The 18,503-nt window shown below is 46.9% G+C and overlaps 1 protein-coding gene across 1 annotated transcript in view; it reads right to left on the reverse strand.

Annotated features, from left to right (window-relative positions):
• Positions 1-18,018, reverse strand: part of NMNAT2 (nicotinamide nucleotide adenylyltransferase 2) — a 118,580-nt gene extending 100,562 nt beyond the window's left edge. Inside the window, exon 1 of the mRNA XM_084851329.1 lies at positions 17,753-18,018. Coding sequence (XP_084707455.1) covers positions 17,753-17,837 — 85 coding nt within the window. The 5' untranslated portion in view covers positions 17,838-18,018. The remainder of the gene's footprint in view (positions 1-17,752) is intronic.
• Between the last annotated feature and the right edge of the window lie 485 nt (positions 18,019-18,503).

The raw sequence follows: 18,503 nt of genomic DNA on the forward strand, positions 1-18,503 counted from the left end.
CTCTGAATCTTTCCACCATTTCCTAGTGGCAGCTGCCATTCCTCTCCCCACCCCGCTCCCACCCCTCCAATTGCTCTGGAATGATTTTAGGTCTATGGCATTGTGAAGGCTGCTAACCTAGTCGCAGCAACAGCAACAAAGAAACTGTGCTACTGACCCTGCTCATTGTGAGCCCCACCCCTGAGAAACTGTTCTAGAACTTCTCTTTCCCCTGGAGAAATTTGGTGAAATGTCCCCCCGCCGCCCTTCTCTTCCAACAAATACAGGGAAGAATTTCAAGAGCTTTATCTTTTCTGCTCATTTCCTGGGAAAACCAACTCTGGTGTCTTGTCTTACTATCTGGATTATAAGGGTTCCTCAATTAGAGAGGATAACACGGTGACAGAAAGCACTATTGATTATGCAGGAAAGAGTTCATGCAACTCCCAGATGGTCTCCATTTTGAAAAAGTGTTTTATTTATTTATGTATTTATTTATTGCATTTATATCCCGCCTTTTTTCCTCCTTAAGGAACCCAAGGTGGCATACATAGTCCTCCTTCTCCTCCATTTTATCCTCACAACAACAACCCTGTGAGGTGGGTTGGGCTGAGAGTCTGTGACTGGCCCAAAGTCACCCAGTGAGCTTCCATGGCTGAGTGGGGACTAGAACCTAGATCTCCCAACTCCCAGGCCAACACTCTCGCCACTACACCACACTGGCTCTCTTATTTTCCTTGAGCATAAACGTATGCAGACATAGTTAATGCGAAGTACACACACATTCATCGTAACATCCTTTGGCCAGCCTATTCTACTTAACATAAAAAGACCGTGTGTATGATTGAAATGGGGCTGAATTATTGCATTTTGTCCCTCAAGAGGCTCTGGCGTGCATCTCAGCCAATCTCTTGGTTTTAAAGTGATGTCAGCCAGAGTGTTTAAAAAAAAAAATTCCTAGCAAAGCATCCATCTTTTGTGTCCTAATTTACCTTTACAGTATTCTGCTTGTAAATCTTAGTAATGTGCAAAGGAGAAATGCTGTGGGACTTTTCACATTTCTATGCCAACCTTCCTCCAAGGAATTCAGGACCCTGTACATGATATCATCCCATTTTCTCCTCACAACTATCCTATGGGATTGGTTTGCACCTTTAAGGGAGCAATCCTATGGTCGCTAGTCAGCAGCTAGATGGCCATACATCGGTTCCCAGAGAACTGACCTTCCCCCCCTCCCACGCTGCCTCACAGGCAGCATGGAATGGCCCTACGCTCCGTGCTCGGAAGAGGAGAACGGAGTGGCGAAAACGGGGCATTCCGGGGAGCATTCCAGGGCGGGGAAGGCGGAAATGCCAGTACAACACATCCTATGTGTCGTCCGGTAGCCACTTCCCCTGCTCCACCTTCCCCCGGTTAGATAGCCAAAATCGGCCGCCTAGCCACAAATGTAGGGCGAATGAAGCACAGAGGGAACGATCCCCTCTGTGCTTCTCCTGCCCTGCATTGGATAAGCGGTCGCCTCTGAGTCTGGAGACGGCCGCCTAACCCCATAGGATTGCGCCCTAAGCTAACTTAAAAATTGGAGTTAACTGAAAGTTCATACTTACTTTAAACCCTACCACTCACATACACACGCACACAGTTGAAAAACTGTTCTAGAGAGGGAGGCCTTGATGCTACAGGGAGTCAGCCAACCAGAGCTGTACTCAACCAGAAACACAGGAAGCGGCCATATACTGAGTCAGACCGTTGGCCCATCTAGCCCAGTATTGTCAACATTGACTAGCAGTGGCTTTCCAGGATTTCAGGAGTTTTCCTAGCCCTGGAGATGCCAGGGATTGAACCTGGGACCTTCTATAAGTAGGGCCCCCCGAACTATAGCTCCATGTACAGCTCCACTGAGCTACTGCCCCTACGGCCAGGTAGAACAGGTTTTCCCCAACCTATATCCTTAGGAGAACGCTTTATATTTGCACTAACTGCACTGAGTACTCTTCTACAGACATTGCTCAGCTTACATGCACCTGACCGCAGCCTTAGAGTAATGACATGCTCAACCTGCGTCCTGCAGAGTTTTCCTTCCCGAACCCAGTAGGGACAAGGCTTCCATGCAATTGATATCAGTTTCCATGCAGTTGTTCAGCTCTGTCTCATACACCTGGGTGTTCGAAGATGGACCTATATCAAGAGCTCCAGTCACAACGAACTCTTCAGACACAGCTCCCCAGCATTCTGTTTGAAAAAGTTCCTTTAACTGTTGGGATCAATGGCGTCCAAGGAACATGGTAGCCCCCTACTGCTGAAAAACCATCAACATCATAAAACACATTAAGCACGGCAAAATGGTTGCGAGGGAAAGTTACTTGGTGGTGAATCCATTCCCCATGCCTCTCCTAAGAAATAGCCATATGAATTGCCTCTTAGTCTCCCCACCATCACCAGTCCCAGCTCCATGACTCCTCTGATGGGATACACTGTGAGCTGGCCAGTGGCATAAGGTAAATTTTGAGGTGCAGGCTCTCATCATGACAGTCCCCATAGCCACACCCCCAAGGAGGGTCCCAAAATTGGTGGCCACTGTGTTGATCCATATTAACAAACCAGTTCTGGCCGTTTTCATCTCCACCAGGGGCAAGTCTTTGGTAAAGCTAATGGGTCTTAACTGCCCATTCAAGACCAAGGCACCCCAAAACACTTTGCATTACAACAAGGAACAATATGTTGTTGTTGGGAAGATTCCTTTCCCCCCAGCGACTATGAGGACTGCAGCTAAGCTCAGAGGAAGCAGTGAAGCCTGAGGGGGTGGCAGGTGACAGCAGCATCCCTGCAAATTAAAAAATGCAAGTCCTGGCTGCACTGTACCACTGGAAGTGACACCAGGAACTAGTTCACACCTGCATAAGTACTGGATTACTGTATACTGGCTGTCCTTGAGGACTGCCTATTGAAAAGCACTGTGTCTGAGATGACATCAGGCAACACGATTGCTCCATCTGAGGTATTAGATCTCCTATAGCTTATTCACACATTGGGCCTGTTCAGACGTCACACTAAGCCACTGTGGCTTGCATTTTTGAGCATGTCATGTGTGGGGTCAAAATCCTGACCATGATGGCTAGGAAACCACCCTGATTAACTATCCCTCTGCAGTGGGGTTAAGGGGGCCTGGGGTGGCTTACCGTGTCACGTGGCAGGATCTCCATTGTTAAAAATGACCGCTCTGTGCAAAAACATGGTGACCATAGAGACAGCAGCATGGCCAGACTCTATGGTCGCTGTTGTGTAACGATGAATGACGCACCCAGCAAGCACCATTTCCCAGCACAATAGCTGTTGGGATAATCACCAGCGGCAGTGAGAGGATAAACCACAGCACGCCACGTGGTTCCCTGTCGTGATGGGCCTGCACATCATGGTTAGCCTAACACTCCCTGCTCCGTAGTTACCCTAACCACCCTCCCCCTTTCACATGTGAACAAGGCCATTAAGTCATTACCCACTGTTCCAGTCATCACACGGTGAACCTGCAGGTTTGAACCAGGCCAAGCACCCTCACGGAATGCATTCCTACTGCCTGGCAATATCTTTGCCAAGAATAATGGAGAGACAGATAACGAAGACGCTCGATTAGGAATTATAGGCTCCGATAATCTGCAGAAGCTTGAAATTCAAAATTGAAGTTCTTTTGACAGGAAAAGGCAATGATATAAAGTGCAGCTCTAAGGGAAGCCTTTGCTTGTATTTGTAGGTGGTGGGGCTTCAATTCGAAGCATGTATTAGTCTCCTAAAGATGCTGCACAATTGCAGATCAAAGCATAATTCTGCATAAGAAGAGTAATTTCACAGCTCTGTAGGATTCTTCTGCATTAGCCATCCTTCAGCGGCACTAGAAAGAGGAAAACGCAAATGTCATTGCGTTCACATCCATGTGAAACCACAGGGTTGCTGCTGTTGGGAGGAACACACCCTCATAGCTATGCCTAGTTTGTATGCACAAGCACAGAATGAAGTTATGGATTTCCAACAGAATTTAGCTTCCTGAGAATCTCAGCACATGCACACACGTTTTTAAAAGAGAGCAAGGCTGCAATCCCATATACCAGCCTTCCCCAGCATGACAGCCTCCAGACGGTTGGACTGAAACTCCCATCATCCACACCCAGCCAGTAGCCATGCTGGCTGGGGATTATGGGGATTGTGGTCCAACACCTCTAGAGGGTGCCAGGTTGGGGAAGGCTGCCACACACACTTACCTGGGAGTAAGCCCGACTGAATTCAATTGGGCTTACTTCTGAGCAGACATATATAGGTTTGTGCTGTAGGTTTTTAGCCCCTGTTTTGCCAAGACACATTTGAATATGCCATGTTTGCTGAAAGCCAGAACCTGAATAAGATTTCCACCGTCTGGTGGAAAGAATAAGATTTCTTCCGTTCTTTGCATAGTTCCTTGCTCCTCCCTCCCAATGACTATCAAAACCAGGAGTAAAGAGGCCAATTTGCAAACACTGCAGAATACATTTTATGCAAATAAGAGAAATTAGGCAAATGTGTTTGCACACAATTTATAAAGGCCAAAGAGTTCTGCTTTATTTCATTTGTATTTATTTTTTAATGCAGAATACACACCACCCTGCTCATACTGCCAAAGCTTTGCAGTAAGAAAGGACCAGTGCACGAGATCAGCAGAACCTCACGGTGAAGCTTTCCTTGGATTGTACCACTCGAGCAGCCTTCCCCAACCTGGCGCTCTCCAGGTATGTTGGACTACAACTCTCATCATTCCCCAAAAGCACAGGAGGCTGCAGATGTGAGTGGGGGCTTGGCATGTTTAAATGCTCCTCCATAGGGGGAAAGCCCTATGGGCTCTAGAAAACTAACTCTAGAATGATTCAGCCTACTGCTTTCTCTGATATGCTAGTTTTCTATGCTTCTACATACAAGGAGTTTTCTTTTGCTGTGGGGAAGCACTCAAAAATGTAATGCTATATCTGACAGGAGATATGTTCAACCTTTTTTCTTTTCAGATTTATTTTCCTCCTTAAAAAAAACCCCACTGGTTAACTTGTGTATGGAACTGAATCAGAAGGGGTTACTTTAAATGCAACCATCTGAGACAATTCAATATCTCACAGAATGCAATAAAGTCTGCTAGATAAATATTTAACCACATATAATTTTTTAAAAGAGGCCATAAATAGCTATTGGCAGAGTCTAATCCCTTTGAAGCTCATAAAAATGATAAAGGCTTGGAATGTAGGGGAGGAAAAAAAGCCTGGAAAAAGAACAAACCATATTGGGGTGAAAAAGCATTTACATTGCCATCCATTTACTTTATGGTAACTCCTTGAACCATAAGATCAGAATTCTTGCTATGGCAATTACAGTGTATAACTCGCAAGTCTTCCTAATTTTTCCTTTAGAAAAACAAGATTATTGACTCCAATGGATATTTTTTTTCTTCCCCCATGTCTCCCCAGAAGGAATTTTGCCTAGAGGAATGGGGGGGGGGGTGGCAGGGGGAAGGTTTAAGCCTCACCTCCCAGAGAGTGGTGGTCCTGATCCAACTCAGGGCTTCACATCCTGACATGAGAGTTAAAAAAAAAAAAAAAAGACAAGCCTCAGCCACACAATTAGTGTGTTTATAATCTTTATAATATAAAATTTATAATAGTGTGTTTATAAATTTATAATCTTTATAAACCTTTATTTCCAAACCTACCTCTTTTCCTACATTTACCTCTTACTTTAGGGACAAAAGCAAGTCTACATTGCCTTCCAAGGTACGTGTGCATGTGTGTGTGTGTGTGTGTGTGACAGAGACTAAGTTAAAGCTCATTCATTAATTCATCCAAAACAATCTATTTCAATGTTTTAGTTCACTTGCAGAATTTGGATTTTCAAGTTGCAGAGTTAAGGTATATTTACTGTTTTTAAATTGAGCTTGTGCCCAGAATGTCTTATACAGAGAGTCCATAAAATATTCCACAGTCATTCTCAGTGCCTGATGATTCATATAACAACAGAATAGCCCTGGCTTGCACAAGTAAAACAGGCTTGTAAATAGCCGCCCTGGACTGGTGGTCTCCTGTGGCGAGAGAGTTGTTGCCAGGCGACCAGATAGCGGAAGCCTTACAAGAAGCTGGTTCTTTTTTTTAAAGTCACAGATGGCTAAGACTGCAGTTCTATACACACTTACCTGAGGATAAGTCCTTAGTTAGCAGGGGCATAGGATTGCACTGTCACATAGGTATACGTGGGCAGGAAGGCTAGCAATTTCTTTGTTGGCTATTAAATGTTCTACTCTTATTTGCAGGTCTGAACAAATCCATCATCAGCCATGTTTTTCCTTGGTGCCAAAATGAAACCAATTTATGTGCCAATCGAGCCTCCAAGGGGAGGGCATTCCACAACTGGGGTGCCACACCAGAGAAGGCCCTCTCCCACGTCCCACCATAGTGTATGTCTCGCACTGGTGGGATGCAGAGGAGGGCCCCTCCAACAGATCTCAGTCCTCGGGCAGGCATATATAGGGAGAGGCGCTCCCTCAAATATTGAGGTCCCAAGCCACTTAGGTCTTTAAATGTCATCACCAGAACCTTGAATTCTGACCAGAAGCATACTGGCAGCCTGTGCAATTCCTTTAAAACTGGTCTTATATGATCTTTATGGTTTATATCATCTTCATCAGGGGATAGGTATATAGAGTAAAAAAAAAATTTCCCCTACATTCAGATTTTGAGAGCTACTAGTTAGATCTGCTTACTAAAGGAAGAAAGGGGAGTCTTCAGTTTGGCTAACCTTATGATTTTATAATTGGGGGAAGCACGGCTGGCTCTACCAACAGGCAGAGTTAGGCAGGTGCCTCAGGATGCAGATGTTGGGAGGCAGCAGCAAGGTGTTGGAGCAGAGAGGTGTGGGCCATGCAGCCTGTCCTGTGCCCCCTAAGCTGGCCTGCTGCCTTCAGGTGTGGTGGAGGATACTGTCCCACTGACAGTGTCAAAGGAAGATTCAGCTGCTGGTCCACTTGGCTTTTGTACATGGAATGGGAAGGGGCACCATCTTGTCCTTCACCTCAAGCAGCAAAATGTCTTGGGCCAATCCTGGGGGGAAGGGAAGGGTATTTTAAAGAAGCGTTCTCTGTATACTGTGGGGAAGGAAGTTGATGGGGTACAATTTGTTGTGGAGAAAGAAAACACTTAAACACTTTTATTTAATTAAGAAAGAATAGAGTTAGGCCTTGTCTAGACAAAGACTAGAACAGTGGTTTTCAATCTGTATTCAGGGGAAAAGTTGGGGTTCCTTGGAATCAGTTGCTGGCTCCAGGTTTTTGAGGGCCCTTGGGCAAGACACCCTCAAGGGGCCCCCTCCCCCAGAGAGTCTGCTTTCTCACCAACATTGTCACTAACTGCTATTACTCCTCAACCTTTTTCGCATCATTGCTACCATTTGTTTGCTTGCCAGGCAGAGAGCCAGTGAGAAAGTAGGCAGTGGCATCTAGTGCTCCTCTTTCTCACCACCACCGTTGTCTGGGCCAGAACAAGTTAGGTAAACAAGCAGGTTGCAATGGTGAAGTGGAGGAGCAAGTCCAGGGGGCTCTCATCAGTGGACCCCTGCTGGGGTGTGGGCCCTTGGCAGGTGCCTGACCATACCAGCCTTGCTCAGAATCTTACTGAGAGTTTCTCCGTTAGAAGATCGGTAATGACAAGCATCCATAGAAGATATCTTGCTCGCACCACTATAGAATGCCCCTGCAGGGCAAAGCCAAGAAGTGTTCTAGCACAGACTCAGTTCATACAGGGTGATGGCGAGGCCCAGGTGTCAGATTTGGATCATCCTTCCCCTTCGCAATCAACATCACAAAGAGAAGAAGCTTCAGGCTAATATGACTTTATTTTGCTAGACACTAGCCTTTCTACAAATGCAGATTCAAAGAAGCTCTCAAACTGCCTCAAGCCCTAAACAACTAATCTGCAATCTCTAATCAGAGGAGATGAACTAGAGGGTAGTGAAGTTGCTGACAGTTTGCCTATGGACCTCACGGCCAAACTTGCTTCGCAGTGATGCCCCTCCCTTAGGATGGCTCGCTCCTACGTTGGCTTCTAAGAGTGGCTATCCTGGTGGAACGCCTGGGCCCTGTCCCTAACCTTTCCTACTTTGCTTGGCAACATACCCTAGTGTCTCTTAAGTCATGCCCCTCTTCCTCCTCCTCCTCCTCCTCAAAAACTTGAGTTCTAACAGTGGAGGGAGGGGAGAGCAACTCAGCCTGGGCCATCTGTTTGTCAAGGCCTTCGGAGGAGTCTCTCCCAGCATCTTGGGGCTCTAGGGAAGGTCCCTCCCCTGGGCTCTGATCTAGCTGTTCCAACTCTGATTCAGAATCAGAGCTGTCAGACATCTCAAGGAGCTTGGACTCATCCCTGACACCAAGAGGCTAGGTTAGTCCTCCACATGAACTGCGCATGTGCCCTGGTGAGAACTCTGTAATGTGCAAGGGTTCATTGGTTGACAAGTTGATGTGTGCTGCACGACAACTCCGACATTCTCCTGTTGCTTGCATTGCACGTAAAAATAGTTTTGAAAACTATTGGGGTTGGGCCACAATCATTTTCATTAAGCAGTGTAGCAATGATGTCGTAAGCAGCAAGTAAGAGCAAGGCATATCTGTTTCCCTAGGGGGCATCCAAAGTCCTTTTCATGAATGAGGATTTGGGATCACTTACTAGGATCACCGAGTGCATCCCACAGCTATTCTCATTTATGCTAGAGATCAGCAAGAGATAGCCACTGGGCCGCATCCAGCTCACTAAGCGATGCTATCTGGTCCCCCAGCTGGAAGCCCAGGTAGAAAGCCATATAGAAGGAAGGAAAGAAGGAAAAAGAAGGCTGTGTATGAGCAGCAGCACCTCTGCCCCAGGCCACTCCGTAGTCAGGGCATGGGTCTTCCCTCTCCCAGAGAAGTGACCCCCTTGCAAGACTAGCTATTGGTCAGGGCATAGGTGCACAGCTGGCATTGCTAGATGTTGGCACTTTTCCTTTATTGGTGTCTTCTTCAGTGCTGTCTTCTCATGTTTGAGTTTGTATTCCAAGGATTCCAAGGAGAGGAAAGCCTGGTATGTAAAGCTGAGTAGCTGCCCCAGATTATGACCAGCTGGCCGAAACCGATCACCGCGAGCCCATTTTACAGATAGCCAGCTGAGCCAGAGGAATCTTGCTAACCACCATCTACAGAGATTGGAAGGCGGCCCTACAAACCGGACCACATTCTCCTCCCCCTTTATTTCATATGTTTTAGGCTCAGGACAACATTTTCTCTTGGCTCAAAACTAAATGCTACAGCCAACGCACGGCCCATACTGAAAACAGTGTGTAACGTGCACAGGGACTCAAGCAGCAAAGCCCAGGTGCCTTGCTTCATGCCGGTCAGGCACTACCTGGCCTATCTCTGTTATGCTGTGGTACCACCCATACAGTGGCCAGAGCCAGATCTGCAGCTCTTCCTTCTAGCTAGAACCATGTGACTTGAGGAACCAATAGTGGGCTGGCTGACTGCTTATATCTTGCTGTGTTTCTCAGTCTGAGCCACCTGACAGTCAGAGCAACAATACAGACTGCCTCGCCTCCAATGTGGACCTGCCTCTTTCCCTTTGGTTCTCATTTGGTTCTCAGTGCTTTTAATGGCAGCTGCATGGAGGCCATAATTGTGGACTAGTAACTTTCGTAGACTTATTTGCATAGTGGAAATAATAGAGGAACTGTTGAAAGAAAGAAAGAAAGAAAGAAAGAAAGAAAGAAAGAAAGAAAGAAAGAAAGAAAGATTCAGCTATCATTTCAAGCCCAAGATTCCAAAATTGGGACTAGATTGTGCATGCATATTTATCACTGGGCAATTGCAACAGACCTAAGACCATATTTGGGACAGTTCCAGATCCAAAGGTATGTCACACTTGCTTACTCCTCACTCGATGCTTGCAAGATCCAGAGAGGATCTGCAGATGTGAATGAGCCATACCAGAGTCACAGCACACAGAGAGCTTTGTCCACCTCAACCACCATGCTTGTCAATGTCTTCAATGTAACCCAGTATATTGCCCCGGCCGTGGGCTGCTAAGGTTTGGAGGTGCCGAGAAAGTGATAAGCCAGATCCAGGTTTGCTTACAAGGAGACTTTATTGAGTACTTACAGCACACATGCGTACCCAATGGTTGGATCAGAAAGCTTCTCTGAACCCAGAGCCCTGGGGTAAAATGGGTTTTATACCATACATGTCAGCAGTGAGGCAGCATTACAGAAGCAAGCATTAATTAGTGTTCATTTGCAACTTTCCCAGCATAGGCTAACAGTACTTGTGCAGAGGAAAAACAATCAGAACTTTCCCAGCACAGCCACCTGTAACTCAGCATAAACATAGCCTCACTCCTCAGGCACCTCCTAGGCCCTGATCAGATACTAGTCTTCATTAGCATGTAATGTGCTGAGGCTGCGCTATTGACCTTTGACTCATCTCACATGCTCAGAGGCCAACTAGCAAGGAAACTGCACTTACAATGAACCTAAGCCAAGCATTATGGATCTCTAGGCCCCTCCAAAACTACGGGTGACTTGGTTACAGGCCCGAGGCCTTACACCCAGGACGTCTCTCAGGAGCGACCTCAAATTCTGTAAGAACAACATTTTCTCTACCACGGCAGATGCCTGGCCTACATGGGGTCCTGGGTTCCAGGACCTCCAGTCTTTAAAAGCATATCTCAGGTTGGAGTGCTGAGAAAGCCATCCGCTGGGGACCTTAGGGGGCCACTACCAGTTAGAACCAACAGTACTTGGCTAGACAGATCAATGGCCTTATAAGGCAGCTTAATATTTTTAATTTGTACTCCATCCTTTGGCCCAAACAGGCGCTTGTGATGGCTCATAATCATACATCGTACAGCTGATTAAAACCAGTTTTTTGAATCACGGCAGTCAATCTAAGAGAATAGAACAAGAACACTGGTATCACTGCAGAGTACAGAAACAGGAACAGCTCATGTATTGATTGCAAACTGTGACTCATTCAGCAACTGCAGCCATCAAGGGCTGGTTCAAAAATGCAGCCTCATCACTTGATGCCTTTATCATCAAGCGATGACTAACATATATGAATAAGCCATCACAGATCTCATACCACAGATGGAACACTTATGTCTCTGGATGTCGCCTCCAATACAGTGCCTTCCAATACAGCCAATTCATGCAGCTGCTAGTCACTAAGGGTGCAACCCTATGCTGGCTGGCTGGGGAATGCTGGGAGTTGTAGGATTTTTTCTGTGTAAACATGTATAGAATTGCACCCTAAGTGTAGCGCAGCCTTCCCCAATGTGGCCCCCTCATGATGTTTGGGACTACAACTTCCATCAGACTCAGCCAGCATGGCCAATGATCAGGGATGATGGCAGCTGTAGTTCAAAACAGCTGGAAGGTACCCCACTGGAGAAGGCTAGTGTAGAGAAATCACACCCTGCATTGTAATAATTTATTCATTTAAACAAATTTATACCCCACTCTTCTGTTGTAGGGGTATACATCGACTTAAATAAAGGCATATTCCAGCAGGCTGCAGCAAGAGGAGGTGGGAAGCAAGGCAATCCCATCAGGTCTGCTGAAGTTCCAGCTCAATTGGGCTCCTCCTCTCTTTGAACTGTTTACAATCCAGGTTGTATCCAATGTTAGTCCTATTTAGAGCGGATTCATTGAAATGAATGGGAATTATGTTAGACTGTTCTTGGATACAACCCTATAAGAACTACTATTCAACTTCAAGAACTGGTGCCCGAGTTTGCTTATTTCCTCTTCCTTCCCCATCCCGTTTTCCTTTTGCGTTCTGTCTAAGATTGTAAGCCTGTGGGCAAGGACTGCCTTATTTTGATTGTTCATATGTAAGCTACTCTGGGAGATGTGGCTGAGTAATGGGATAAAAACACTTTAAATAAATAACAGAAACAATAATAATAACAAATAGAGAAACCAAGTGATGAACATGAATGTGTGAACAAGCCCTTACTGTCCTAGTATTGCAGCACATGACTAAACTGTTCTGCTGCTAGAATCAGATTCTACAGAATTGTAAAAGCCTAAATTACTTTTCATTATTTCTAAGTAAGTACTTAATAAAAGAATACTGAATGCAACAGACAGAGAACAGGCCAGTGGCTGAGCAATGCCTTTGGTTTCAAGTCAATGTCATCTCCAATTTCTCCTGTAGTTGCAGAATGACAGGGCATGGGGTCAACCCCATTATAAGGTGGAAGGATAATTTAATTTTAAAAATCTTATGTACACTTGTCATATGGTGTTTTGCCAATGCTGGCACTGTTTTGGCAGTACAGCTGTGCAGGTTATCAAGTCTCTGTTGACGGTGTTAACACATTTTTGTCCTTGGTAATTATTCTATCTTCAAATATGCTTTGGATGGGCCTTTGATACAGACAAAGTGTCTCCCGTAATTGTTGGGCAAGTATTTGAAAACTGCTGTTGTATTAGTTTAATGTTTGAAAAACAGCATAGATCCAGTTTTCTAAGTTCATAGCTAACGTGTTTTATGAATCCTTGATTTCAGTAATGAGCATGTATTTCAGTATGAGCGGCAAGAAAGGCATCTGTTCTTGATGCCCAGGCAGGGATGCAGAATGCGCAGAAATCGTGTAATTTGTCGACAATTATTAAAATAACATTAACAATGTTTATGTTCTCTTGCTTAAGGCACAATCCAATGCATATTTAGACAGAAAAAAGTCCTACAAGTCCCAGCATTCCCCAGCCAGCACGCCAGCACGGCTGGCTGGGGAATGCTGGAAGTTGTCAGGTTTTTTTCTGTCTAAATATGCAGAGCATCATGCCCTTAAAGGCTTAGAGAGGGTAGCTGGCTAGGGAGAGTGGCACCACTGCAGCTTTTCATTGTGCCATGTGTTCAGCCTAACACAGTAAAGCACATTCGGCCATCGAAAACTGCTGGTGAGAGGAGAGAAAAATCAGAGACATGTGACACTGAACAGAAGTTGCCAGCAAGTTTACTGCACAGCAGCTTCCAAAAAGGAAAAATCTATCTGAGTAGCAGTACCACTAAACTTCCACAACTCATTCTCTCTTTCTCTCTCTCTCTCTCTCTCTCTCTCTGTACATGTGTGTATGCATATATTCGGAAATCTGCCTCAGGTGTTGAAAAGTGGAGCTGCTTGGTTTGTTTTCAAATGAGGAATTTGCTTCTCCTCTCCTGGCCCTTATGCACAGTTCCATTAATGCAATGCAGTTAATGCAAGTTCTATTAATGCAATTTATATAATTAATATTGCTAACAAATTCTTACAAACATAACTGCACACACACACACACAGCTTTAAAACCAAGTGTTTCACCTTTGTTTCCTTTTAAAAAGTTAACTTCTCTCAGTATCTTGAGAAAACAAAACAATGACGGACCAAGACAGACAATCAACTCATATTCAATGTGTGGATCAAAGCTATTTAATCTGGCAGCCACTTAACATGGATGTATTTGCATAGCCATATAATTTCTCTCTATAACTAACATCTGCACCACACTTTCAAGAGTTCAAGGCACTCCATATGCATTGTACAGCTGTAATCCCTAAAACAATGGTAGTAAACCCCCTGCCCGGGAGGCAGCAAATATGGCCCCCCTTGGATCCCTGTCCAGCCCTCCAGGGTAAGGGTTCCATCCTCTTCTCCTAGCCCCACCTGCTTTCCCTACCCACCAATCATTGGGTAGTTTCCTGGCTTTTGTGCAGTTTTTCCCTCATTTTAAAAGGTTGAAGTACCTCTCCTAAGGCTTAGTTGCTGGCAAGAAGAGCTTGAAGCTACAATATGCTGGCGGGGGTGTGTGTTATACTGTTGCCCAGCCCCACCCACCACTGGAATGCAGCCCCCAAAATGGAATTTGACCCTCAGGCTGAAAGAGGTTCCCCAGTGCTGCCCTACAACAAACCTTGCAAGGTAAGTCAGTATTATTATCCCTCATATTGCATATCCTGCCCTATATTACTATTAGCATTACTGGTATTATTTCTATTGCACCAGCAGTGATCTTGCTCTTTATCAAGACACATAAGCCAAAAAAATAAAATCTGTTCCAGGTAGCTTACCATCTAAATTCTGATGACAGTAGAAACAATTTAAGAAGGGGAGGGAAGAGAAAGACAAGCATAACAAGGTATGGGGTGCCATCATCCATCATCCCATCACAACATGGGATGATGGCAATTCTGTTATTAGTAGTAGTAGTAGTAATGTTTATATACCACTGAGGGCGCAATCCTATTCAGATAGGCGTCCGCCTCCAAACTCGGAGGCAACCGCCTATCCAATGCAGGGCAGGAGAAGCATGGAGGGGATCGTTCTCTCTGTGCTTCTCCTGCCCTGCATTTTTGACTAGACAGCCGATTGCAGCTGTCTAGCCGCAGGAGGGCAGAGCGGGGGAAGAAGCTGCTGCACAACACATTGGATGTGTCATACAGGCATTTCCGCCCTCCCCGCCCCAGAACGCCCCTTTTCAGCCGCTCCACACTCCTCTTGCGAGCGCAGAGCACGGGGCTGTTCTGCGCTTCCTCCAAGGCAGCACGGAAGTGGGGGGAGGTCAGTTCTCCGGGAACCGCAAAGGGCTGGATGTGCCCGATCTCGTCTGATCTCAGAAGCTAAGCAGGGTCAGCCCTGGTTAGTACTTGGATGGGAGACCGCCTGAGCTAATAGTGGCCCAAGACACATGAAGAGACAAGCAGGTAGAATGAGTGGGAATTGGCTTTAATTTGGATCTATCAAGACAAGATTTGAACAGGACTTTCTGGTTTGCATCTCAGTTTTCTTAGGCACTATGCTACACTGGTTCTCCATTTCTAGCACTGTCTGATCTTCAAAGACAATTCCTGCACAGTCCTGAATTATTTGGGAAGCATTCCCTGCCAGGAGCACTTACCTGCTCATATCAATAAGAGAAACCTGGGAGGGGTCTGTGTTGTTTGCAGGAATCACTTTTGAAGACAAATTCTACAGACTTTGGAGCAAGGGACTCTACAGTAAAAGTCTGTGGATAATGCAGGCCTCATGGTTTATTGCACTTTACAACAGATCTGGCCAGGGTTCCCCCACCCTTTGCTGACACATGGGAAATGAAAGGGCTACGCGGACAGGATGTTCCCTCACTTCCTAGGATGCAGAGACTGGCATTTCACAGTGGTTTCATGTACGCTTAAAGGAAACCTATGCAGATGTGAAAACCGTTGTGAATTTTTGCATAAAATGAGAGAAAATGGAAATCAGAGCATCTGTAGACGCAGCAGGCACCTGGCAGGGGGAAAAATGACTTCCTGGTTCTCATTATGCTCCATTGTACAATCAGCAAATGTATTGTTACAGTCATTCAGATTTATTTCATCTGTATAACAATATTAGCATATATACCAAACCAAAATCTTCTTATCTGTGAGCAGTTGCCCTTTTCAAAGCTCCTTTCAACATTGTCAAAACTCCTACTGATTACAGGAGAAATCATCGACAGCTCCTAGGGCTGAAAATATACGACCAGGAGGCCTTCCCTTGTTAAACAGGGGAGGGGAGTGGAGTAGAGGAGCAGAGTGGTCTTCTAGAGCAGACACAAATCAATTTTTAATATCCCAAACAGGCACATTATTCTGTGTGTTTCTCTTTCCTGTGAATTGGTGGAGAATTTCTTCCACAGGCTGTGTTTAATGATTCCAGCGAAAGCCAGCCCATGGGCAGCTTCTCTCAGAGTTGAGCTGTATTTAGAAACCAAGTGAAAACAGGGGAGAATGACAATTCACCCACAGTTCTATCCCCTGTGTGTCTCTGTTGCGTTTATAGGCACACAATTTGTTTTCTAAGAAATAAGTTGTATTTACAATTTCCTTTTTCCTTTTTTGGTCTGACAGATTTCTCAGTGAACTAGCTGCTTAGGTAAAGTGTCAAGCACAGCTGAATATCATCATCATTTACTATTACCAAGGCGAGTTCATCAAAACAACAGCCTCTCTAGACTCACAGTGAAAGGAAGGAGCCAAGCATGTTCTATTCTTAACCATGAAGCAATTTCAGCACTTAGAGTTGTGGACAGCAAACAGCCCTTAACCTTCTTGCCAATGCAATGCATACGACAGCCGTCAAAAAATCCATTATTTCATATAGACCCCAGAGATAGATATATGGAAGATTACATTCACATGGGTAGCTACCAGCCACTACTTCTATACTCAAAATCACTAGGAGGGATTTGATTCACTAGACCATATGCACAAAAATTGTGGTTTTTTTGAAGAGTGGGGAAAACATGCCACTTTATTATTCTTTAACTACCCCCAAATTGTACATAAAAGTATGATTACTAATTGTGCCCCCCAGAGCACAAGCAGCTGGGGTTGACAGCACTGCATGTACAAAGGTTCCAGGGATGCCTGCACAAACAAATGACAGCGACAGTGTATCTACCAACAGCTGCCGCTCCAGCCTAACCAGGCAACAAGACCAGAGGTTGCCATTGACGTGAAACTGCCTCTTGGGCTTGTGACTCCAAATGTCAGATAGCCACTCCCCATCACACCTCCCAGTTCCACACCAGCTCTGAAAGCCTCCTTTAACCTCCCTCTCTCCCCATCAAAAATCTAGTTTAATTCACGCAGCCCGATACTGTATACAAGAGTGGTCAGGGCCCTTTCCCACAACAGAGATTTTCACAGGCACACGCCAAGGATGTATATATCTAAGGATGTAAAGTGTGAGCACGACACATACATGTTTACAAACACATGCACCACAGAGGCACTCTTTCTGGGGAGCAACGATTGGCTGTGGCTCCCTGCTGAGTGTACACTCAGTGGCAAACCTGGGTTTCTGAGTCGTGTGTGAAATGGCATTACCCACTAGGGGCGCGTGGAGGTTAATAAAAGGCTTGAGCCCCACTAAAGGAGGGACCCAGATCTGTCCGGGCAGGAAGTGGGGGGGGGAGCTGTTCATGTTCTGCCCCTTCATTCACTGTCCATTCCCGATCAGTGGCTAGGTAGGAAGGCTGACATTTCTCATGAAGAGCTCCCCCGTCCCCAAACAACCATCCTACAAACGCCGCTCCCTTTGCTGACACCAGCCGCCCTGCCTTTGCTACCAGACAGCCTCGCATCCATTCTTCGGCATACCCATCTGCCATCGTCTCCTCCAACCCCCCCCCCGCTCCATCCTCCTCCCAAGCCAGCTCTCCCCCGCCCCAGCTGCTCCACCCCCCCCAAACCCTCCTTCAGAATCCACTATCACCTCTCACGCCCTTTCCTCAGGGAGCCCCTTCAGGACGCCAGATCTCTTTTGAGGAGCCCCCGATCGTCCTCCCCCGCCCCCCGCCTCCCTCTGACGCCGCTCCTAAATGTTCCCTGTCCAGGCCTCCCCCCACCCCAGGAAAAGGTTCCCGAAGCCTCTCCTAAGTCGGATCAATACTGCCCCTCCCCTCGCCTGTCCCTGGGATGGCAACACAACACCAGGCACCGCGCAAAACGCCTCGGACTCCCGCTCTCCCTTTCTCTGTCTCTGCACCAATCTAGCCCTAGAACACCTCTCCCCGCCACCCCACCGCTCCAGTTCTGTGGCCCTAGAAGCAATCCGCCCCAGTCGGACCAGCGGTCCCCCTGACGGACCAGATCCAGCCAATGTGATCGCACGGGGGAAGAAGAAAAATACATTCATGCGCGCGCGCGCATCCCCAGCCGGCCGACCCCGGGGTGGGGTGGACTCACCGAACATCTGGATGTGGCCCCTGGTGATGGGGTTGAAGCTGCCGCAAGCCAGCAGGATGACGTGGGTCTTGGTCGTCTCGGTCATGGCGCCTGCTGGGGCTGGGGCTGGGGCTGGCGCTCCGTCTCCCGCTCCCTCCGGACCCTCCGGCTCCTTCTCGCCCTGCCTTTCTGCGCGCGCGGCTGTGCGCGTCTCTCGCAATGTGTCTGCAAAGGGGGGCGAGGCGAGGCGAGGCGCGCCCAGACGCAAGCGGCGTCACTCCGCGCTACGCTTAACGCTTTCAGCGCCGGCAAGGGGAGCCAGAAAGGGAGGGAGGAGCGGGCCCGAGTCCTCTTAGGCCTGAGCCTTCTTAGGCCGAGCCAGAGCTCTGGGAAGTCCCGGCTAAGGCAGCCCCTGCCTCAGAGCGCAGTCCTATGCAAGTTTAGACAGAAAAACGGCCTACGACTCCCAGCATTCCCCAGCCTGGCTGGGGAATGCTGGGAGTTGTAGGCCTTTTTTTCTGTCTAAACTTGCATAGAATCGTAGAAGAGTAGGGCTGGAAGGGGCCTACAAGGCCATCGAGTCCAACCCCTGCTCAATGCAGGAATCCAAGTCAGAGCAGCCCTGACAGATGGCTGTCCAGCCTCGTCTTGAACGCCTCCAGTGTGGGAGAGCCCACCACCTCCCTAGGGAATTGGCTCCATGTCGTGGTGCTCTAACAGCCAGGATGTTTTACCTGATGCTCAGCCGGAATCTGGCTTCCTGTCACTTGAG

The sequence above is a fragment of the Heloderma suspectum genome, chromosome 4 (assembly GCF_057233095.1).
Source record: "Heloderma suspectum isolate Gila_16-S chromosome 4, 16-S_ref, whole genome shotgun sequence".
Taxonomy (NCBI): Eukaryota; Metazoa; Chordata; class Lepidosauria; order Squamata; family Helodermatidae; genus Heloderma; species Heloderma suspectum.